The sequence below is a fragment of the Theropithecus gelada genome, chromosome 17, assembly GCF_003255815.1.
Source record: "Theropithecus gelada isolate Dixy chromosome 17, Tgel_1.0, whole genome shotgun sequence".
NCBI lineage: Eukaryota > Metazoa > Chordata > Mammalia > Primates > Cercopithecidae > Theropithecus > Theropithecus gelada.
The window spans coordinates 76,039,254-76,063,829 of NC_037685.1; the positions used below are offsets into that span (position 1 = coordinate 76,039,254).

Genomic DNA, 24,576 nt, shown 5'->3' on the forward strand with positions numbered 1-24,576 from the left:
CAGAACCAACACAAATATTAAAATTAGCAGGGAGAAATTAAAAGTTACTATAACTGTATTCTTTATGTTTAAAAAGTTAAGCAGAGAAATAAAAGAACCAAACCAACCTTTTTTTTTTTTTTTAACAAGACAGAGACTCATTCTGTCAATCAGGCTGGAGGGCAGTGGCACAATCACAGACCACAGTAGCCTTGAACTCCTGGGCTCAAGTGACCTCCTGCCTCAGCCTCTCGAGAAGCTGGGACTACAGGTGTGTACCACCATGTTCAGCTAACTTTTAAATTTTTTTGTACAGAGAAAGTCTTGCTATGTTGCCCAGGCTGGTCTTGAACTCCTGGGCTCAAGCACTCCTCCCACGTTGGCCCCCCAAAGCACTAGGATTACAGGCATGAGCTACCATGCCCAGCCCAAATCAAACGTCTAAGAATAAAAACTACAATGTCTGAGATAAAACATGCAAAATTACATTGAGACAAAATATACATATACATGAGACTAATGAAAGATTAGACACTGCATAAGAAAGATTAATGAACAGGAAGGCATAGCAATAGAAATGATCTAAAATGAGACACAGAGGAAAAAAAGTTTTAAAAAATGGAAAGAGCATCAGTAAGCAAAGAACAACTTTAAACAGCCTATTATACATGTAACTGGAGTCTGAAAGGGAGAGGAAGGTAGAGAAAAAACATTTGCAGAAATAATGGCCAACATTTTTCCAAATCTGATAAAAATTATAATCCAAGAAGTTCAACAAATGCCAAGCACAAGAAACATAAAGAAAACTATACCGAGACACATCATAAATTGCTCAAAACTGGTGATAAACAGAAAAATCTTAAAAGAAGCCTGAGATAAATTTATACAGATAAAAAAGATAATAATGACAACAGATTTCTCATTGAAAACAATGATAATGAGAAGACAATGGAATCACATCTTTAGAGTACTATACATTTGAAAAACTGTTAACTGATTACATATCCTGCAGAAGTATCTTTCAAAAAGGCAAAATACTTTTTCAGACACACAAAGCTGAAAAAAGTAATGCCCAGCAAATTCTCACTACAAGAAATATTAAAGGAAGTCCTTCAGACAGAGGAAAAATGACATCAAATGGAAAGATGGATCTACACAAAAGAAGGAAGAGCCCTAAAAATAGTAACTACATAGCTATCCTAACTATCACTGACCAATCCCCGGCTTTAATGGAGCCTTGTCAAGATCAACAGATATGCCTGACTCCTAGCTGATCCCAAATATCTGAGCAATGAACAGTTATTGTTGTATAAAAAAAGGAAAAAGGATATCCATTAAGACAATAAAAAGACAAGCCACATATTGTGAGATATATCTGCAATACATATACTCCAAAGTAAGATTTGTATCTGAGTAAATGACTCTTACAAATCAGAAAAGCAACCCCAATTAAAAATTGGTCAAAGGCTTGAACTGGTACTACACAAGAGAACCTCAAATAGTCAATAAGCATATGAAAAGGGATTAACACCATAAGACAGGAGGAAAATGTTACAAGAGGAAAAAGTGTAACTTACCAAGCACTGACCAGGACACAGAGCAATAAGATGCATTTAGTAGAAGTGTTAAACTGGTTCGACCACTTCAGAAAACTGGCCATATCTATTAAAGCTAAACATGTGGATACCCTATGACCTAGCATATTTATATGACCAATGAAAATGAGCCCTATGTAAACAAGACAGGTAAAAGAATGTTCACAGTAGCTTTATTTATATTAGCCCATATAACCCAAATGTCCATTAACAGTAGAATACATATATATTCTCACAATTAAGTTCTATACAGCAATAAAAACAAAACATTTTACAACTATACACAACATGGATAAATCTCACAAAATAATTTTGGGCCATAGAACTCATACACCCAAGAATACATACTATATAATTCCATTTATCTACAGTTCCCAGAACAGGTAATATAATCTATGATGACAGAAATCAGAAAAGGGGTTACCTTTGTGGTGAAGCATTGAACAGCGGAGGGCTTAAGAGAGCTTCATGAGGTGAAGAAGTTATGTACATTCACCTGTGTGGAGGTTACATGGATGTATGGGATGGGAGGGGTATATGTGTATAAAAATTCCTCAAGTGCATTTAAGATTTCTATATTTTTCATATATTATAATGTACTTCAATAAAAAATGAAATGGAAAAAATTCTTAAAACTTCTATGAAAGTGAGGGAGTTGCAGGGGGAAGATAGCTCATACACTGCTGGTGGGAGAGTAAACTGGTCCAGCTCCATAACAGATATTTGGTAGTACATGTGAATATTACAGATGCACATAACTCTTTGACTCAGCAAATCAATTTCTAGTAATCTATCTTCAGAAATACTTACTCATATGTAAAATATTGTTATGTATAAGGGCAATATGAAAACATTTTTTATTAGCAAAAGGTTGGTAAGAACTTAAATGTCCATCAACAAGAAGCTAATTTTTAAAAAAAACGACACTGTGGGACATCCTTAAGCTTCCTACACATCCTGTTTTTGTTTTTGTTTTGTTTTGTTTTTAAAAGAGACAGGGTCTTGATCTGTCATTCAGGCTGGAGTGCAGCAGCACTCATCTCCAACCTCTGGGCTCAAGTGATCCTCCTGCCTCAGCCTCCCAACTAGCTGGAACTACAGGCACATGCCACTATGCCCGGCTAATTTTTCTGTTTTTATTTTTGTAGAGACGAGGTCTTGCTATGTTACCCAGGCTGGTCTTGAACTCCTGGGATTAAGTGATCCTCCCTCCTTAGCCTTCCAAAGTTCTGGGACTGCAGGTGTGAGCCACTGTGCCCAGCCACATCCTTAAATAATGAGGTTTGTTACACATTAATGTGGGACAATCTCTAAGTATACTGCATGGCTAACAAAGCAAATATAGTATCAAAAAAAGGAGGGGAAAGACTGTATCTATCATCTACCTGCTGTATAGACATCAGGTATCTCTGGAAGGATAAAATGGATCGCCTCTGGGAGGAAACTAATTAGCTGGGAGACAAAGATTGAAAGGTCTTATTAATTATCCTTTGAAAACCATATGAATATAGGGTAATCCTTATTTTAAGATATAACTATTTGTATTATCAGGTTGGTGTTAAAAAAAAAAAAGATAAATTGATCTTTTTTAAGTAAATAAGTTATAAAAGATTTCAGAACTGAGTACATAAGGATTTTAAGATTTTGATTTGTGCTCCTTTTCATTATTCATAAGCATGAGGAACTTACCCATACTGTGTTGTTGTCAATACTGCTCCTCTCTTTTCCTTTTCAAGTTTTAACTTCTTCTTTCTTTCAATATTGGCCAGAGTTGGATAGTTTCTAGAAAATAATAAAAGTTCATTATAATACGGCTTTTACAGTACAACTTTAAGCAATCAAGCAATTGCTGAATTTAGCAATTTTGTTTAACAACTAACACAGCAAATTATAAACCTTTAACTGCTTCTACAATTTTTTAAGAGGGAAAAAAGTACTTATAACAATGTTACTCAAAGTGTGGACCAGCTGCTGATCCACAAACTTTGCTAGCAGTCTGCAACTAGATAAGAAGGGTACACTGGAATTTAAATCAAATATATCATACAATGTGCTCAAACTGATCTAACTCATTTATATGGCATGTACCTATAAATACTGCTTTAAAAAAAGTTTAAGTCTATTCAATTTATTCTAGTCACTACCTTTTATTTCTTTCTTATTTATTTATTTATTTTTGAGTCGGAATCTCGCTCTGTCACCCAGGTTGGAGTGCAATGGCACAATCTCAGCTCACTGCAACCTCAGCCTCCCGGGTTCAAGCAATTCTCCTGCCTCAGCCTCCCAAGAAGCTGGGATTACAGTCACCTGCCATCACGCCCAGCTAATTTTTGTATTTTTTTGTAAAGACAGGGTCTCACCACGTTGGCCAGGCTGGTCTTGAACTCCTGACCTCAGGTGATCCACCCACCTCAGCCTCCCCAAATGCTGGGATTACAGGCATGAGCCACCATGCCTGGCCAAGTCTATTCAATTTCTTATGCAAATACATGCTAGGTATATCGAAATTACCAAGATGAAGAGGAGACAGTTCTCAAAAAATATACAGGCCAGGCATGGTGGCTCACGCCTGTAATCCCAGCATTTTGGGAGGCTGAGGTGGGCGGATCATTTGAGGTCAGGAGTTTGAGACCAGCTTGACCTACATAGTGAAACATCATCTCTACTAAAATACAAAAATTAGCCAGGTGTGGTGACGGGCGCCTGTAATCCCAGCTACTCGAGAGGCTGAGGCAGGAGAATCACTTGAACCCAGGAGGTGGAGGTTACAGTGAGCAGAGATTGTACCACTGCACTCCAGCCTGGGTGACAGAGCAAGACTCCCTCCCATTAAATAAATAAATAAATAAATAAAATAAAAAATATATAGTCCACCAGGAGGATAAGAAAAACACACAAATAGCGATAACATAAGACAAAAGTACCCCAAAGGGTATAAAGATTTGTGCAGGGGATGGTGTGGAATGGAAAGACTGTATCTAATTGGAAAAATCCATAAAGAAAAGAAATGAAAGAAATTGGTCTTAAATGGTAACAGAAATGAGTGTGTGCTAAACAGGCCAAACAATGCAAACAAACCAAGACTTCAGAAAGTGAAAGAGGCTGGGCGTGGTGGCTCATGCCTGTAATCCCAGCACTTTGGGAGGCCGAGGTAGGTGGGTCACTTGAGGTCAGGAGTTCGAGACCAGCCTCGCCAACATGGTGAAACCCCATCCCTACTAAAAATACAAAAAATTAGCTGGGCATGGTGGCAGATGCCTATAATCCCACCTACTCAGGAGGCTGAGACAAGAGAATTGCTTGAACCCAGGAGGCGGAGGTTGCAGTGAGCTGAGATCACGCTACTACACTCCAGCCTGGGTGACAGAGCAAGATTCTGTCTCAAAAAAAAAAAGAAAAAGTGAAAGAGATATCTGGAGAATGACAAGTAATTAATACGGTAGGAAACACAGTTATAGGCAATCAGACTGGAAAGGAAGACTCAGGCCAAAATATGCCTTGAATACCAAACTAGAAAGTTTATATTTAATTCAGCAGCTGATAGAGAGCCACAGAAAGTTATGAACAGGGAGAGATACATACAAGGCAGTGATTAAGATGAAATCTGACAGAAGTGTGCAAGATTAATTGCTTTGTTTCTCTACAGAGCTGTGTGGAGATGCAGACACCAAACTTTCAGGGTGAGGGCAATAGATTCCAGGAGTATCAAAAACACAGAAGGAGGGGAACAGCTCTCTACTACTCAATCTGGCTGCTGATCAGAGTAAGTTTTGAGAAACATCAACAAATGTTTTCTGCCATTGCTTCTAGGACACTTCTCTACCTTCCTATTTTTAATAATTTCATTACTGACTTGAATAGCACAGACAATATATAAAGCCTATGGGTGGGGCATACTGAAAGACAGGAATGGAAATGACATTGGGTAAGTAGTTTAGTAATCAGAAAAAAATGCAATGAATTTCAGCGAGGACAGTGTGAAGCAATATATATCCAGTCAAGAAAAATAGACTCAATAAAAAAAGATGATGAATGTACAAACTATAAATAAACATAAAAGGAAATGATCAAGGTCATAGGAGATAAAAATCTGACAGTCAGCAATATATGACTACATTTTTAGAAAGCAAACATAATCTAAGGTTATATGAAGTAGACTCTGGCACTTGTACGAGTGTAAAGTCTTCCTCCAGGATACTCAAAAGCAGTCAGATACTCTCAGGGTACTGTTTCCAGTTCTGTACTTCCAAACTAAAGGAACGCCGAGGGGAAAAAAAAAAAAAAAAGACTTGGAAGAGATTCAGAAGAGACTCAAGGATGATTAATAGGATGAAAAATAAAACCTCCAAAGAAAGATGAAAGGAATATTTGCAGCCTTTAAAAGAAGATGAGAAGTGACAATAAAAACAGTTTTACAGAGAGGATGGTCCAGTTGTTCTCAAACTGAAGAGAATATGCAGATGTAGAAATGAGAAAAACAGTAATGACTTTCACAGGCCTCACAGTGGCGAGACACATAACTCACAGCTACTCAACACCCTCCACAACTTTTAAATTTACTTCTTATTACTTAAGTTTCTTCAACATTTTTGCAGAGTATTGCAGACTCTTACCATGCTGGGCTATATGTTATATGATAAAATTAGGCACTACAGTGTACCATGTACCAGAGAGCAGATGCTAGGTAACTGCTTTTCAATAGTAAAGAATTTAAACGTGTTATAGCAAGTGGATTTTAGGTAAGACACAAGAAAGAATTCCCTAAACGAAACATCAAAGATGTGATGTGTAGAAACTCCTTTGATGGAAGCCTTCTAATATAGCAAATTTTCTCTTTCTGGCAGACTGCAGTATCATGTTCCTAAAGGTAAGAAAACTTGTATTCCTAAAATTAAGTATCATGTTCCTAAAAGTAAGATTAGAGTTTTAAAAACTTGTAAGATTTTATTTTTCTTGGTGCTGAAATCATTTTCCCTAAAGCCAAATCATACAGCATTAGTACTGCATAGGTCAGGAATTAAGAAAGAATCGCTTTTTTTGGTGGCTTTTTTGGGGAGGTAGGGGAAAGCAGGTTATTAGTGGAAAGCCTTAAAAGTTACCAAATTAAATACACTCTTCCAAAATTTATTACATTCTTATTTACACAGAATACAGATATTTAAAACTAGGGGAAAAAAGGTTGCTAGAAAGCAAATTATCCCAAAAGAGAAAAATCAGACATACAAGACCTAGTTACATACATAAACAACAGTAGGAAGCCACACTCCACCAACATGAAGCTGAGATAAATGAATAAGGAAACAAAGGAGCTCTGATGAAGGAGTTCAGGTTCCTAAAGTACAAGAAATAACAAATCCAAAGACTATTGAAAAAATATAAATTATGTCTTACATTGCAGTTACATACATGTAAAGCTAAGTCCAGTATCTCCTGTTAGAGAATGGATAACATGAAGTTATAAAGACCATGACAAGGGAAATTTTCACAGTTGGTTTCTCTATATTTTTATCTACTAAAATCATTTTCTCCCTATACTTCTATCTTTCCCCAGTTCGCTAAGAGGAAATGGCCCTGAAATTATGCTTTTTTCCTTCCTCTCTTCTCTCTCTTTCATTTTTTACCTCTTCTTCACCTTCCCCATTGCCTATACCTTATGCCTCCAGTGACAATCTTTAAGCACTACAGAGCCAACACATGGGCAAACCGTGCTAACCATTATCTTAGCACAGATCATTCTGGTCACATTATTCTCTCCAATTTTTTTTCCTATGCTCAAATTACGACCCATTTATTGGCTTTTCCCCTCTGCCTGTTCTATAAAATATAGTTACTCTTCCCACTCTCATTGAACCACAACTGCTTCCACACAAGCTACACTACTGTACTTTTATTTCTTTCTGAACATCAAAAAGATGTAGCATTCTTTAGGAGCAGATCTCCTGTGCTGGAATTCTGCATGAACCAGGGAAACAAAAGGATTTCCTCAGAGTCACAGTAAGCGTTGAAATAAATTGTAAAACTACTCCACCTAGTGGACTCCCAGTCTGCTGTGAAAAATGTTCCACTGTTTTCTACAATAAAAGCTAGGTTTTGGAAACAAACCTCTACCACTCATTTTCCCTAAAGCCAAATCATACAGCACTGGTACCGCACAGGTCAGGAATTAAGAAAGAAGCACTTTTTTTGGTGGCTTTTTTGGGGAGGTAGGGGAAAGCAGGTTATTAGTGGAAAGCCTTAAAAGTTACCAAATTAAATACACTAGATACCTCTGAGTCTGACTAACCTGAAAAATAGAGATGAAGAAATAAAGACAAAGACGTACTTTTGTTAAAGATAAAGAAGCCACATGCCAAGCAAACCTTCAGAGTTTTCTTTAGGCTTTAAAATTCTTACTCTGTGAACTCTTTCACAAGCTGTTCCTAACACAGCAGTTACATAAAGACCTTTTTTTTCCTGCATGTCAAAAGAATATAGTGGCTTCATCAGAAAGAATGTAGCTCTCGCAGAAAGACTAAATTCATGAAATAAGGACTATTCTGCCATACCAATGTGGAGCTTACTCTTTTTAGGAGTTTAATATTTTTTAAAAATTGAGAATGACAGGAATGTAGAAAGTATATTTTCGTAACAGGTTTTTTTTTTGTTCGTTTGTTTGTTGTTGTTTTTTAATTATACCTTAAGTTCTAGGGTATATGTATGTGCACAACGTGCAGGTTTGTTACATATGTATACTTGTGCCATGTTGGTATGCTGCACCCATCAACTTGTCAGCACCCATCAACTCGTCATTTATAATTCCCAATGCCATCCCTCTCCCCTCCCTGCTGTTTGTTGTTTTTTTATTGAGACAGTCTCACTCTGTTGCCCAGGTTGGAGTACAGTGGCACGATCTTGGCTCACTGCAACCTCCGCCCCCCGGGTTCAAGCAATTCTCCTGCCTCAGCCTCCCAAGTATCTGGGATTACAGGCACATGCCACGATGCCCGGCTAATTTTTGTATTTTTAGTAGAGATAGGGTTTCGCCATGTTGGCCAGGCTGGTCTCGAACTCCTGACCTCAAGTGATCTGCCCACCTCGGCCTCCCAAAGTGCTGAGATTACAGGTGTGAGTCACCGCGCCCGGCCCATAATAGGTCTTTAAAAAACTGCTAGTGGGGATAGTATTTGTGTATTTTTGAGAAATCTATCAAGCATACCAATAGAAGAGCAGTATTTCCCATATCCTCCAATAAAATACACATATAGGAAAAACATATATAACATAAACTTCAGAATACGTTAAAGAGCAATAACCTGAGAAACAAAATATGGAAGAACCTCAGATGAACTCAGCCAGTGCCCAAAGAATTTTCAGAGCACTTACTAACAAAGCAACACCACAGGTACAAATAAACTTCTTCCAAAACTGTCATCTTCACCCCATTTCCTCATTCTCTTTAAACACCTCTAAATTTCACAAACCTATGACCTCACTTATTGCCAACAGATTTTGCCCATTCCTCTTCCAAGGCACTTCTGCCTGCTGTCATAGCATACCTCTGGAAACCAGAGCTAGACTCTAGCCCCTCTGCCCCCACCTGTCCTACATAAAAAGAATCACCAGCAAGCCTATCAAACACTTGCTCAAGCCAATCCTTTATTCAGAAGGATAGAGCTGCTTCCAAAACTCACCTACAGTTTTGAAATTCCACTGTGCCACTAAGAATTAAAGCAAACACTGCTAATAGCCTATTCTCCCCCATTCCTTAGCAATTTTGTTTTGGGGCATCCCATCAACTCCACTCCCACTGAAGGTAGTCAAGCAACCCACTTCTAGCCAATGAGATCCATATAAGTATCTCCTGGTTGGAACTAAAAACAAAGCTACTGTTTTCCCAATGAAAAGCGGGGAAACAAGGCTACATATACCTTTTGCCTTTTTCTCTTCTTTCTGCCTATTCTGTGGCTTAATATTTGCATATGCAAGAACATTCTGGTGACAGGCAAGAGGAGAGCCACCTACTCCGGTGCAACAAGAGACCACCTACGTCCATGGTACTGTCATGCAGCAACAGCAGCCCTGATATTTTTTTTTTTTTTTAACCTTGGGAAAACGACACCTCTTTGCACTAAGCCATGGTAGTAAGATTGCCATTCCATTTCCTAGAGCATGACTAGCTGACGCAAGCACCACTGCACCCTACCATCTCCTTTTATCTGAATACTTTCCATGCTCAAATAGGCATATCTTGATTTAAAACTATCCTCCTAAACAGTTTGGCAGTTCCTCATAAAGTTAAACATATGCTTACCATATGACTAACCAATCCCACTCCTGGATATTTATCCAAGCCAAATAAAACCCTATATTCAAAACAAAAACCTACACATGAGTGTTTATGAAGACTTTACATAAAGGCTAACTACTGGAAACAACACTCAACTGGGAATGGATAAACAAACTGTGATGCATCCACGCAATGGAAAAGAGTAATACTCAGCAATAAAAAACAAACAACTGCTACAAGGAACAACATGGATAACTCTCAAATGCAGACTAAGAATAAGTGAGTCAGACTATAAAGGCCACATACTATATGATTCCATTTATGTGATGTTTCTGCAGAAGTATGAATATAAGAACAAAAAATAAACCAGTGGTTGCCAGTGGGTGGAGGGGAGGCTGCCATCAGGGCATAAGGCAATTTTTCCAGGTGAGGAAACACTGTTCTATATCATGATTCTGGTGGTATTTACATGACAGTATATATTTGTTAGAACTATCCACTAAAAAGGGTGAATTTCACTATATGTATAATATCCATTAAAATAAATTGGGGGAGGGAGACACATCACTTCTTATAGGAAGTCTTGAAAAACAAATTGATGGCCCTCCCCTCCAAAAACTCAAATATCCCTTGACCAGTCAGGATTATCCCTACATAGCTAAAATTAATGCTTCAGTTACCTGTGGTCTTATGGCCACCTAATGTATATTTATTCATTTCATAGTACAGTGAGAATCCTAAAGGCAAGAGGTTACTTGTGTCTGTTTTTGGTGAACTCAGCCACATATAGCAAAATCTCTGTCCTTTCAAATACTGAATGTTCACCTCTAATTTTCAAACTAAACTACTGTCAAGAAGTTATTCAAAGATAAGCAAAATGTCTATTAACATTTATTGAAAGGTTGCTGAGATTTCTTGCTAACATTAGAAAATCAAACTAGTCTTCTACAGGAACTTTATATAAATACATGCTGCCTAAGCTAGTTTTCATCTTCAAATATTAATATTCCTCAAGTTTCTCTAGCCAGTGGAAAATTTTTCCTTTAAACATTTGTTGCACAAAACCACAAGGGGGCATAGTTCACACTCACGTAGGGAAAAGTCATTAATACTTTAAAATACGGATCAATTTGGTTTGTCTCAGTGATGGTCTACCCTATGTAGTGAGAATTTAATGTTCAAAACCACAGCAGTTTAAGTACTATTAGTTACACTATAATTTCCAAGCATAATTATTAATCATATCAACACATTTCTGCCCAATTTCTCTAAAAACAACAAAGGTACAGCTCAAACATTACTTATAAATACAAGTCTCAGTAAGATTTCTCCAACCACTTACTTGTGTGTACCAAAACAGAATTATACCCATAATAAAAATATCTTCAAGCCCCATTTACACACAATAACATTTACCAGCCTTCCCTATAACTGTGGCACTATGGGATAGAAACAGCCAGGTAAAAGTTGGTTCTTACATTTCAGAGCTCACACTTAATTCAAGAATAAAAGACACATATACAAAGAAGTTCACCAACAGGGTCATAATAAAGGATATCTGTGCTAAAGAGGCAGAAAGGAGGTACCATATTCAAAGAAGGGCAAGACATTTCTCTAGGCAGATGAGAAAAAATATCCCCAAAAGTGGATGGATTTCAGATGAGCTAAGAGCTATGAGCAGAACTTTAAAGATGGAGCAGGTAAGGCCAGGTGCAGTGGCTCACACCTGCAACCCCAGCACTTTGGGAAGCCGAGGCGGGCCAATCACGAGGTCAGGAGATTAAGACTATCCTGGCTTAACATGGTGAAAACCCATGTCTACTAAAAATACAAAAAAAAAAATTAGCTGGGCGTGGTGGCAGGCGCCTGTAGCTCCAGCTACTCAGGAGGCTGAGGCAGGAGAATGACGTGGACCCAGGAGGCAGAGCTTGCAGTGAGCCGAGATTGTGACACTGCACTCCAGCCTGGGCGACAGAGCGAGACTCCGTCTCAAAAAAAAAAAAAAGAAAAGATGGAGAAGGTAAGATCTTCCAGAAGCAGCACCATGAACAAAACTAAAAGGGCAAGAGTTCACAAACCCTGTATGAGATATGATAAATAACAAGTATGGCTGAGACAAAAAGCCCCTATAAGCAAATAATGTGGAAATAACCAGAAAAGACAAGTTAAGCCCATATTATAGGATTCTGGTTGCTAGTTCTACGGAGTTTTATTCTCATGGGCATTTTAGTTGATTAAAAATAAAATCAGTTTAGGAAACTTTTAAATTTTACACTACACAGTCATCCATATAACTAAGAAACATATGCATATTGAACATCTAATTTTGCACCACAAAACAACAAAACACAAAGAAAATACCCTAAATTTCTCTTTGGTCAAGCCAACTTCTTAAGTCAGATAGCACTGCCAAGTGTTCACTTGCAGACTACATTTCAATTGTGTGGGTTTTCTTGAACAGGATGTAGCAACTGAGCCAGAGCTGGGATTTTGCCAGATGAGTGCAATGGAGGACAAAGGAAGAAGGAAGCTGAGATATTGATAGGAGCAGCTGAAGTGAGCTAGGCTGGGTAGGGAAGTGAAGGAAGAAGGAATATGACAGAAAAACAAGGTAAAGAGGATGGGAAGCCTCAACTATTCCAAGCCTGGTAGAGGTGACAGTGAGCTGGACAGATGGAAAGAGGAGTACGTCCAACTTTAGAATCTAGGATGTAAAGTAAGTGGCTGAAACTGCATGAAGGTGAAGGGCACTGGAAATTTATTTTGTTTTGTTTTGTTTGAGACAAGGTCTCGCTCTATTACCCAAGCTGCAGCGCAGTGGCGTGAGTTGCCCACTGCAACTTCAAACTCCTGGGCTCAAGGGATCTTCCTGCCTCAGTCTCCTGAGTGGCTTGGACTACAGGTGCAGACCACTACGCCTGGCTAATTTTTTATTTTTGTAGATACAGGGTATCACTTGATTGCCCAGGCTTGGCGGTTAGAAATCTGAAGGTGAAAAGGTGTTGAATGAATTCAAAATATATACAATTCCACTGCAGCATCTAACATGCCAAGGGCGAGTGACAAAGGCAATCAATCCCTGGGGAGGGTATGAGAATTGAAGACAGATGGCACAGAGCTCAAAGGAGAAGGGCCAAGGAGGAATCACCTGGAACCCTCATCAAGGAGGCCCTGTGTATGTCACAACATCAGTCACTTTCTGTTCTCGTTTTATTTGACCTTTCCATCGCAATCTGCACTGCTAACCATATCTTCCTTCTCAAAATTCTCCCCTCCGCTGGCTTCCAGAGGAAGTTTTCTTCGACCTCTCTGGTTCCCACTCAGCAGGCTTGTTGGATTTTATTCTTTATTAGACCTTTATGTTGGAAGGGCTCAAGGTTCAATATTAGGCTACCTTCTCTTTCCACTCTACCCTGTCTCTGTGGGGAATCTCTTCCATATTCACAGTTTCATGACTCAGAAAACTATCTCCAGTCTAGTCTGGTCCAAGTCCCAGTGCCTACTCAACATCTTCAAATAGATGCCTCAGGATCTCCTCAGACTCAACAATGTCCAAACCAATACCTCCAAACCCCATCCTCTTCCAGTGTTCCCTGCCTCAGTAAAAAGAACCACCTTTCACAGAGGTGCTCAGCCCAGAAACCTGGAAGTCTCCTAAAACCTCTCTCCTCTTCAACCTCATAATCATTTAATCCCCACTGTCCATTTTCACCTCCCAAATGTTCTACATCCACCTCGTTCTCTCCACCCCCACAATTGCCATCCTTTTTTCTTACCTATACTCACAGTTCCTTGAACATGCTAACCTCTGTCTGACCACTAATCCCTGCCTCCCCTTATCTTTTCCTAGTTAGTTCTGAGTTCAGCTACCCCTCCCTTTGTCACGAAACACCCTAATCTTCCAGACTAGATGAAATCCCCTTCCTCTTTTTTTTGTTTTGAGACAGAGTCTCGCTCTGTCGCCCAGGCTGGAGTGCAGTGGCACAATCTCGGCTCATTGCAAGTTCCGCCTCCCGAGTTCACGCCATTCTCCTGCCTCAGCCTCCCGAGTAGCTGGGACTACAGGTGCATGCCACCACGCCTGGCTAACTTTTTTGTATTTTTAGTAGAGATGGAGTTTCACCGTGTTAGCCAGGATGGTCTCGATCTCCTGACCTTGTGATCCAACCGCCTCGGCTTCCCAACGTGCTGGGATTACAGAAGTCCCCTTCCTCTTATATGCTGAGGGAGGGAATAGTAGAGGGTCATGGGAGAGTGAAAGTGCTATAGACAAAGTAGAAAGAGTAAAGTTGGTTACCATTAATTTAATAGTGGTTCCACATTTCCCAGTTTAAATGATTTAATTTATACAAGCACAAGATAGAAGAACCAAAGTTGGCAAATCGAGAAGTCACTTCAGACTTTTCCTATACCCTTCAGTAAACTCAAAGCTTCAGAAATGTAAGTTTAGTCAGATAACTTTCGAGTTGTTTTACAATCAGTGCTGACTAGTAACTGCTACCATTCCCCTCAAGAGAATTAAACATTTATAAAAGGGACTGACACCAATGAGTTGAACCAACCTCTAACTGATCAAAGTCAAGGCTAAGTAGCAGGGGGAAAAAACCTAGTGTCTTAGCAGTTAGGCCATTTCCATCCCATCTAGCAGGATACAATCTTTCATACATTCAGCAGCAGCTCTTTATAATATACATGTCAGAAAGGAAGTGGAGTTAACCTCTTGTTTGATTACTGCTCTATGCAAAAAATGAAAGAAGAAGGAAAGAGGAGAAGAAAGGAGGAGGAAGAGGAGGAGGAAGAAGAGGAGGAGGAGGAGGAGGAGGAAGAGGAGGAAGAGGAGGAGGAGGAAGAGGAGGAGGAAGAGAAGGAGGAGGAAGAGGAGGAAGAGGACGAGGAGGAGGAAGAAAAAGAAGAAGAACAAGAGAAGGAAGAAGAAACAATCAACAGATAGAAAAGAAACAAGGAGAACAAACAAAACATTAAAAAAAAAGCCCAGCTACTTGGGGAGTGATGTCATGAGGAGAAAAACTTGTATCTGCAAAGAAGCTACCTACAGAAGGCAAGGAGCTTCAGATCCCGTGCTTCAAAATTCCTAAGTCAAACTACTTCATGGTCTCCGTCCATTTTATGTTGCTATAACTGAATATGTGAGATTGGATAATTTATAAAGAAACAAAATTTATTTCTTACAGTTTTGGTGGCTGGGTGGAGACTCTGTAGAGTCCCAAGGCAGCAGAGGGCATCACATGGCAAGGGGGTTCACAGGAGACAGGCAAACTGATCTTTATAACTGACTCACTCTGATGATAATAAGCCCACTCCCTTGATAATTCATGAATTCTTTAATCCATTAATCCACCAATCCATGAATGAATTAATCCATTTAAGAGGGTTCTATCTTCATGATCCAATTACCTCCCAAAGGTCCCACCTCTCAACACTGCCACACTGGGGACCAAGTTTCCAACAAATGAACTTTTGGGGAACACATTCAAACCACAGCATGGTCCAAACTCCTTCAACTTCTAAGTTTGACCTTGCAATTGGCTAAGGCTCCCTTATCACTGCCAGGGTTAAGTATTCCCACTCTACACTATTTAACAGTACTTCAGTCAACAAATATGTATTTCTCACATACTAAATTCTAGGCACTGTGCAAAGCACAGCAGAATCAAAGATGTATAAGAGCAGGGCCAACTATAATGTAATGTGACAAATGTACTATGGTTGTATAAATAAGCTATGTATTTGCAAAGGAGGTAGTAACTAATGCTTTAGGGTAGTGTATTTCAGGGACTGGCAACCAGCTAATCCACACACACCAGAGTAGAAATCAACTATGTCACTAAGCATGATATTTAGTTCAGCTGACATCTTTTCATTTTTTCTTATCAATAAAGGAAGTAATATACTGATTTACATTCTGGTACAAGCTTTTTTGTTATAGACTGGCACTCTGGTAGCACTGACATAGAGGAAGTGAAGAGAGTAAGAAGAGAGTGGTAAATCAGGCAACCTTTAAAACAGGCCTACAAGATAAATAAGATTTTGCCAAAGAGATCAAAGGAAAAAGGCATTCTAATATACTCTACTCCAGGTGGCCTAGATTCCTTTATTTGTTAGCCACAGATGCTCTTGAAATGCTATGTTATGTCCACCAAGTCCCTGTTGACTGGCTAGACCTGACTTGTTTAAAAATTGAATTCCTCGGCTGGGCATGGTGGCTCACGCCTACAATCCCAGCACTTTGGAAGGCCAAGACAGGTGGATCACTTGAGGTCAGAAGTTCGAGACCAGCCTGGCCAACATGGCAAAACCCTGTCTCTACTAAAAATACAAAACTTAGTCAGGTGTGGTGGCGCACACCTGTAATCCCAGCTACTTGGGAGGCTGAGGCAGGAGAATCACTTGAACTCAGGAGGTGGAGGTTGCAGTGAGCCGAGATTGCGCCACTGCACTCCAGCCTGAGTGACAGAGTGAGACTCTGTCTCAAAAAAAAATTGATTTCTAATTGTCCCTTCACCCTCATCCAACTCTTTCCTTTGCACATAGTATTAATACCTGATACATGTTTGTTGAATTATATTTATTCTCAGTTAGTTCTGAATCTTCATGCTTCTGCTGGTCTCCCTCACAATTACCTCTAAAGCTGTAAAGGGCAGCATCTAACTTTTTCACAGAAGAGTACATCTGGCACATCACCACCCATGTCAGTGTATTTAAACTGAACCTTAAACTAAGGTGAGCCAAGTACAAATGTAACCTGCTGTTCACAAGAGTTTGAAGTATCTTTCTTGACCTTTAAGGATAGTTCTTCTTGTTTTCATCCCAGGCTCTCTTTGTTTTTTAATTCCAGGAAAAGAGCAGTTGACTTTAAAAGTGCAACTGATCATTAGAGTAGTTCTGCATAGTCTTCCGCTTCAGGAAGAAGCGTTCTAGTCTTTTCTGAGAAGGCAGTATAACAGGGCCCTAGTGGAATTTCAAGTATATTACAGCTAGACATCAACTAAACTTTCTTCCTTAGTAAGTGTAAAACCACAAGTTACATGGCGATGCTCAAATTTCTTCAATTACAGGAATGAATTCCTGATCTTCTCATTGTTAAGGAAAAGCACCTGTATATCTTAGCCTTAGCACCTGTATATCTTATTTAGAGGTAAGCCTGGGATGAAAACAAGAACTATCCTTAAAGATCAAGAAAGATACTTCAAACTCTTGTGAGCAACAGGTTACATTTGTACTTGACTCACCTTAAGGGTTTTGGTTTAAATCCACTGACATATGTGGTGATGTACCAGATGTACTTTTCTGTGATAATACACTTCTGTATAATACACTTTTTGGTAAGAGTACCCACCCATTATTGCCTCAACCACTGAACATCTAACAGGTGACATGTAGTAGCCACCCTCAAAGAGCAACATACAGTCCCATTATGACACATTCGCTACTTAAATGAAGAGTTCTTATTAGGTCCTCCTAAAACTACATTCAATAATAGTCTTACATAATATGCCTTATGGTCCTGTTCCCTAGTTCCAACATTCTAAGGGAATTCAATGAATTTAACTATATTAATAAGCCTTGCCACAGTAAAATAGTTATTTCACCAGTTTTGAACTCTACTCACTTCCTTCTTTCTTCCCTCCACCGTGCAATTTCCTCTGGAGTGTCTAACTTGATCTTCTTCATGCCAGGAGCATGCATCTAGGGGGAAAAAGCCTGCTGAACATCAGGAGGAAATATCATATGCTTTTGACTAATTTGGAGACTTTGTTTCTACAAGTAAACTTATGTTGGATACAATTTTAAAACTAAGTAAGGAGGTTGTATCTATCTGTACTATAACTTTTTCTTTAAAGGAAGAAGAATCTATCATGTATTTAATTAGTGCTATTAATAGAGGGAAAAGGGGTAACATAATTTTGATTACAAAGTAGATATGTCACCCATTCTCTCAAACCACATTAAACACCCAAATGAATGACTTACCAACCAAAACCTAGAGAGGTCACTAAAGATATGAGTAGACGTGACAATCTGTAGCAGCATGGTGTAGTAAAGCAGTATACAATTTGGAGTGAAGAAACTGAGGTCCAAGAATCGGTTCTCAGGCCTTGGGCAATTCATTTTTTAAAATATTTTAAATGGGGCCAATATAAACAACCACAGTTATTTGTGAGGAAAAACTTGAATAAATGATGTCAAAATCCTTACAAAGTATTCCATGAATGTTACTTATTATTAGGTATATAAATGAACAGTTGTGAAGATAACAGATCAATAAAATAAAAAGAGCATGTATTTAAAAATAGGATAAAAAAACAGAACTTACATTTCTCCAATGGAACTGGACAATCTTCTCGTGTGCAGTAAAAGAGCAATCTACTTCAGGGCACTATAAGAGTTAAAAAAAAAAAAAAAAACACTATTTAATAAATGTTTCCATGTTACATTTACCCCACTATACATACACAGACATATTCTGGCTGTATTACATAGTTATCCCATCTACATGGTATTATCTCTGCATACTTATGTCAGTAGTAAAACAAAAATGATTCCAAAACAGGGCTGCCTTTAGGCAAAGGAATGACACTCTCAGAGTACACGGCACAATAATGTATCTTATTTACTTCTCCACTTGAGTGAAGGCATACATCGGTAAACCTGTGAAATGTTGACTCCTAAAGTTGAGGGGCATTCCCAAAAGCAGAAAAAGAACCTTTCCAAACCAAAGGCTTCCTTTTTAACCTTTAAAACATTTTGGTTAAAGTTTTCTAGAAAGTACTTGACAAGGTGTGGACCAGCCTTTGAGGGTGACAGGCACGGCCACATTACACAGTACGGTTCAAGGGCAGACTTAAAGGGGAAAGAACTCATCAAGATGCACAAGGTAACTGGAGGGGACGACAGCCTCTTCCCAAGCAGTAGAGGTACACAAATACAAAAAGCTGCCAGAGCTCCCTTCTTTGCTACCACCTTACCTCCTCCCTGAAGCAGTGGGATCCCCACTTTCAAACCCCAGGGTCACTGCCCCCGTCTGTTAAGTCATCAAACTATATTTCTATGGAAACTATAAACTTTAAAGGAAAACAAGCTTGGAATTTCTACCAAATATACATATAGAAGAAGGCCACTTTGCTACATCAGTTTCAGGACAACTAAGAAAACCTACTTTTGTATGTTCAGACATGTGTTTGTCATACTTTTCTTGATTTTTAAAACCACGATCACAGGTATCACAAAAAAAGTGAAAAACTGGTTCCTTTCTTTTCTGCAAACAAAAACAGAGAGGAATTAGGCTTTTGGTGAAAAATCTCTAATCAACAATAAAAACATAACTATTGTTCTAGTAATACATATTTCGATGTTTCCAATAACCCTTTCATGTGGGAGAAACTTGTGAGTATATTTCCAATGAAGAGATTATTCTGTTTCTTTCTTTTATTTTGTTTCTAACCAATGTATTAGTAAAATCCAGGCATAATTTTAAACTTTTTAAATCCAAATAGTGCTAATATAAATTATGAGCAGATTGCAAATTGGTTATCTAATTAAGACTCAGTACAGAATATGTTGAAATGACCTGAAAATAGAGTAAAAATAGCAGCTCATCTTTTAGAAAAAAATAACTACCGCTGACCCTTGAACAACACAGGTTTGAACTGCAAGGGTCCACTTATAAAAGGATTTTTTTCAATAAATATATTGCAAAAATTTTTTTGGAGATTTGTGACAATTTGGAAAAACAGATAAACCACATAGCCTTAGAAATATCAAAAAAAAAAGAAAAAAAAGAAATAGTTAAGTATGTTAGGAAAGTATAAAATATATGTGGACACCATTCTATTTATATATTAACTAACTATTTACGTTATTGGTAAGACTTCCAGTCAACAGTAGGCCATCAGTAGTTAAGTTTTAGAGGAGTCAAAAGTTATACACAAACTTTTGACTGCACCCCTAACTGTTGCGTTGTTCAAATATCAACTATATGGCCAGGCTTGTTGGCTCATGCCTGTAATCCCAGCACTTTGGGAGGCAGAGGCAGGTGGATCACTTGAGGTCAGGAGTTCAAGACCAGCCTAGCCAACATAGTGAAACCCCAATTCTACTAAAACTACAAAAATTAGCCAGGTGTAGTGGTGTGCGCCTGCAGTCCCACCTACTCTGGGAGGTTGAGGCAGGAGAATTGCATGAACCCAGGAGGCGGAGGTTGCAGTGAGCCAAGATCGTACCACTGCACTCCAGCCTGGGCGACAGAGTGAAACTCCATCTCAAAAAAATAAATAAATAAATAAAATGAAAGTACCAAATATATAGCTATTTTTAAAACCACAGAAAAGAAAAAAAAATTTAGGTAAATATTATTTTTGAATCATAATTTGCTATATTCATGTTTAACCATAAAATTCCTTTTTATAGCAAGGCTCCACTGTGTCAATAATGGAAGCAAAACACTGAAGACAGTTATGACAGAAATGCAAGATATAAAACAGTAACATAGGGACCAAGGGGTCAAATTCAAGAACATCTTTCAAATACCTTTTTTTTCTGTTTTTTACTGGGAGGTAAGCTGAAGTCTGTGAATTTTGCATCATACTTTCGTGGATAATAAGAATGTTTAACTAAAAAAAAAAGAGATCCATAAACGTTTGAAACAATATAATTATTTAAATTATAATTAAATTTTATCTACTATAGTATGTTACAAATATTTCAGTAAAAACACTGCTAAACTACCCTTCTAGGAGGAATAGTAGTTCAAACAAAATAACAAAGATTAAGATTAGTCTACCAAATGACTATTTTTCAAACAAAGACTGGTGTGATATGTCCACAGATGCTTTAGGCGTCAAAGTTCAGAAATGGACAACCTAACCTGATGAAATTCCTTCGGTTATTTCAAATATCAGAAATGTAACCAGTAAAATCCCCAACACAGCTCCTTCAGCATCAATTTCACATCAGGAAAACAGAACCTTGTGAAATATATCTCCTCTCAAATCCCACTGTACTTTTCTATTCTTATTACCATGCCCCAAGTCAGAAATTCTGATCTTCCACCAGATTACTCGTAGATTGTCTTCCAGTTCCTAAGCCCCCTCTTCCAACAAACCTTGCATACTGACACAAAAAAAAAAAAAAAAAAAAAATTCTCCAATCCTGTCACAACTTGACTCAAAAATCTGCATATGGGCCAGGCATGGTGGCTCATGCCTATAATCCTAGCACTTTGGGAAGCTGAGGCAGGAGGATTGCACAAGGCCAGGACTTCAGGACCAGCCTAGGTAACCTCACATGACCCCATTTCTACAAAAAAATTTAAAAATTAGCTTGGCATGATGGCACGCACCTGTAGTCCTAGCTGCAGTGGAGGCTGAGGTGGGAGGATCACTTGAGCTCAGGACTTTGAGGCTGCAGTAAGCCATGATCATGCCACTACACTCCAGCCTGGGCAACAGCACAAGACCTTGCTTCTGCCTCTTTTTAAAAAATTATTCTTTTTATAGAGATGGGGTCTCACTGCATTGCCCAGGCTGATCTCACACTCTTGGCCTCAACCGATCTGCCTGCCTCAGCCTCCCAAAGTCCTGGGACTACAGGTATAAGCCACCACGCCCAGCTGACCCTGTCTCTTATTTATTTATTCATTTTTTGGTCGGCGGGGGGAGATGGAGTTTTGCTCTTGTTGCCCAGCCTAGAGTGCGGTGGCACAATCTTGGCTCACTGCAACCTCCGCTTCCCAGGTTCAAGCGATTCTCCTGCCTCAGCCTCCCGAGTAGCTGGGATTGCAGGCATGTGCCACCACGCCTGGGTAATTATTGTATTTTTTAGTAGAGACAGGGTTTCACCATGTTGGCCACACTGGTCTCGAACTCCTGACCTCAAGTGATCCACGTGTCTTGGCTTCCCAAAGTGCTGGGATTACAGGCGTGAGCCACTGCACCTGGCCCCTTGTCTCTTAAAAAAAAAAAAAAAAAAAGTGGGGGGAGGGGCTGGCATGATGGCTCACGCTTATAATTCCAACACTTTGGGAGGCCAAGGTGGGCAGATCACTTGAGCCCAGGAGTTTGAGATCAACCTGAGTAGCCTGGCGAGACTCTGTCTCTACAAAAAATACAAAAATTAGCCAGGCTTGGTGGTGTGTGCCTGTAGTCCCAGCTACTTGTGAGGCTGAGATGGGAGAAACACTTGAGCCCAGCAGGTCGAGGCTGCAGTGAACTGTATATGTGCCACTGCACTCCAGCCTGGGCGACAGAACAAGACCCTGTCTCAAAAAGTAATAATAATAAAGGATGAGTTTGACCTTCTCTCATTCTCTCTCATCATGTGATGCCTTCCTTGATGTCACAATGCAGCAAGGTCCTCAAGAGCCACTTGATCTTGGACTTAACCTCCAAAACTATCAGCCAAATAAATTTCTGTTCATTATATATTACCCAACAGGTCATACTCTGTCATGGTAGCACAATAGGGACTAAGACAGCTTCCTAGAGACCTTCCATGAGATTCTAATTTACTTTCTTACCCTACTCTTCCCCCATACCTTTTACATACTCTGCTTCAGTCACACCAGAACCCTGCAATCTCCAGAACTTGCCTTGTATTGACACCTCCTTCTCTACCTAAGAAACATCTCTTCCCAAATACTATACATCTCCTAAGACACTTCTTCCAAAAGCTTTTCCCAATTTCCTCTACATTCTGAAATCAGCTATTACATGCCTCTATCATCAGTCACATTGTATTTTGGTTCATACTTATGAACATATCTCATCTGACTTAGCCAAGTCCATATTTCCAGCATCTGCCATACAATAAACACTAACTGTCTGGGCCAGGCGGGGTGGCTCATTCCTGTATTCCCAGTGCTTTGGGAGGCCAAGGCGGGCAGATCACTTGCAGTCAGCAGCTCGAGACCAGCCTGGCCAATATGGTGAAACCCAGTCTCTACTAAAAATACAAAAATTAGCCAGGCGTGGTAGTGCGTGCCTGTAGTCCCAGCTACTCAGGAGGCTGAGGCAGAAGGATCCCTTGAACCCAGGAGGTGGAGGTTGCAGTGAGCTGAGATGCTGCCACTGGTCCAGCCTGGGTGACAGAGAGAGACTCTATTTAAATAAATAAATAAATAAAATAAAACAATAAATAAAACACTAATTGTTTGGATTCAGTTTAATGCAGAATTGAATTTTATGCAAAGTTGGAGAAAGGTTTTAAGTGAACAATCTTGTAGCTTGAAATATGATCTATATGGTGTCAACACCCAAATTTATAGCTCCAGCCACAAATCTCCCCTGAAAGTATAGACTAATAGCTAAAAGCCTATTCAGAATCTCTACCTGACACAAATATATTCCAATTTCAATTCCTGGACTTCCTTCCAAATCTGCTCCATCTACATTCTTACCTATCTCAGTTAGTAGCAACTCCACCCTTCCAATTACTTGGCAAAAAGCTTTAAATTATCCTTCTCTCCTCTTTATCTTGCATCCCATATACCCTATCTTTCAGTAAATCATGCTGTCCGCACCTTTAAGGTATAAAAGCATACCTTGTTTCACTGCACTTCATTTTACTGAGATTTTGCAAGCTAAGGGTCTGTGGCAACCCTACATCAAGCAGGTCTATCGGCACCATTTTTCCAACAACAATGTGCTGTCTCTGTGTCACATTTTGATGATCCTCGAAATATTTCAAACTTTTTCATTTTTATTACATCTGTTATACTTTGATGCTACTACTCTAATTGTTTTGAGACACCATGAATCATGGCCATATAAGATGGTGAACTTTATAAATGCTGTGTATGTTCTAACTGCTCCACCAACCGGTGCTTCTCCTCTCCCTCTCCTCAGGACTCCCTATCCTCTGAGACACAATATTCAAAAGTAGGCCAATTAATAACCCCATCATGGCCTCTAAGTGTTCAAGCAAAAGGAAGTCACATGTCTCTCATTTTAAATCAAAAGCCAGAAATGATTAAGCTTAGTGAGGAAGACATGTTGAAAGCTGATACAAGCTAAAAGCCAGGCCTCTTGTGCCAAACAGCTAGCCAAGTTGTGAATGCAACTACTGAGAAAGGGTCTCACTCTGTTAGCCAGGCTGGAATGTAAAGGTGCAGTCAAAGCTCATTGCAACCTCAACCTCCTGGGCTCAAGGGATCCTCCTGTTCTGGCCTCCTGAAGTGCTAGGATCACAGTTGTGAGCCACTGTGCCTGGCTGAAAAGTTCTTGAAAGAAATTCATAGTGATTCATAGATAGTGATTCCTCCAATGGATCTCAGCAAAGTAGATTAAAAACCTAGAAAGGAGGTTTCGATTCACTATTCAAGACACCATTAAGAACATTCATGATTTATGGAAGGAGGTCAAAAGAACAACATTAACAGGAGTTTGAAAGAAGAAATTCCAACCCTCATAGATGATTTTGAGGAGTTCAAGACTTCAGTGGAGGAAGTCACTTCAGATGCAGTAGAAACAGCAAGAGAACTAGAATTAGAAGTGGAGGGGCCGGGCACAGTGGCTCACGCCTATAATCCCAACACTCTGGGAGGCCTAGGCGGGTGGATCACAAGGTCAGGTGATTGAGACCATCCTGGCTAACACGGTGAAACCCCACCTCCAGTAAAAATACAAAAAATTAGCCAGGCATGGGGGCCAGCACCTGTAGTCCCAGCAACTTGGGAGGCTGAGGCAGGAGAATGACATGAACCCAGGAGATGGAGCTTGC

At 39.4% G+C, this 24,576-nt stretch overlaps 1 protein-coding gene across 1 annotated transcript in view; it reads right to left on the reverse strand.

The window, feature by feature from the left end:
• Window positions 1-24,576, reverse strand: part of NUFIP1 (NUFIP1, FMR1 interacting protein 1) — a 52,037-nt gene that overhangs the window by 24,682 nt on the left and 2,779 nt on the right. The window contains exons 2-6 of the mRNA XM_025364568.1: window positions 20,389-20,471; window positions 19,019-19,117; window positions 18,176-18,238; window positions 17,471-17,547; window positions 3,264-3,356 (exon numbers count right to left, since the gene is read on the reverse strand). Coding sequence (XP_025220353.1) covers window positions 3,264-3,356; window positions 17,471-17,547; window positions 18,176-18,238; window positions 19,019-19,117; window positions 20,389-20,471 — 415 coding nt within the window. The remainder of the gene's footprint in view (window positions 1-3,263; window positions 3,357-17,470; window positions 17,548-18,175; window positions 18,239-19,018; window positions 19,118-20,388; window positions 20,472-24,576) is intronic.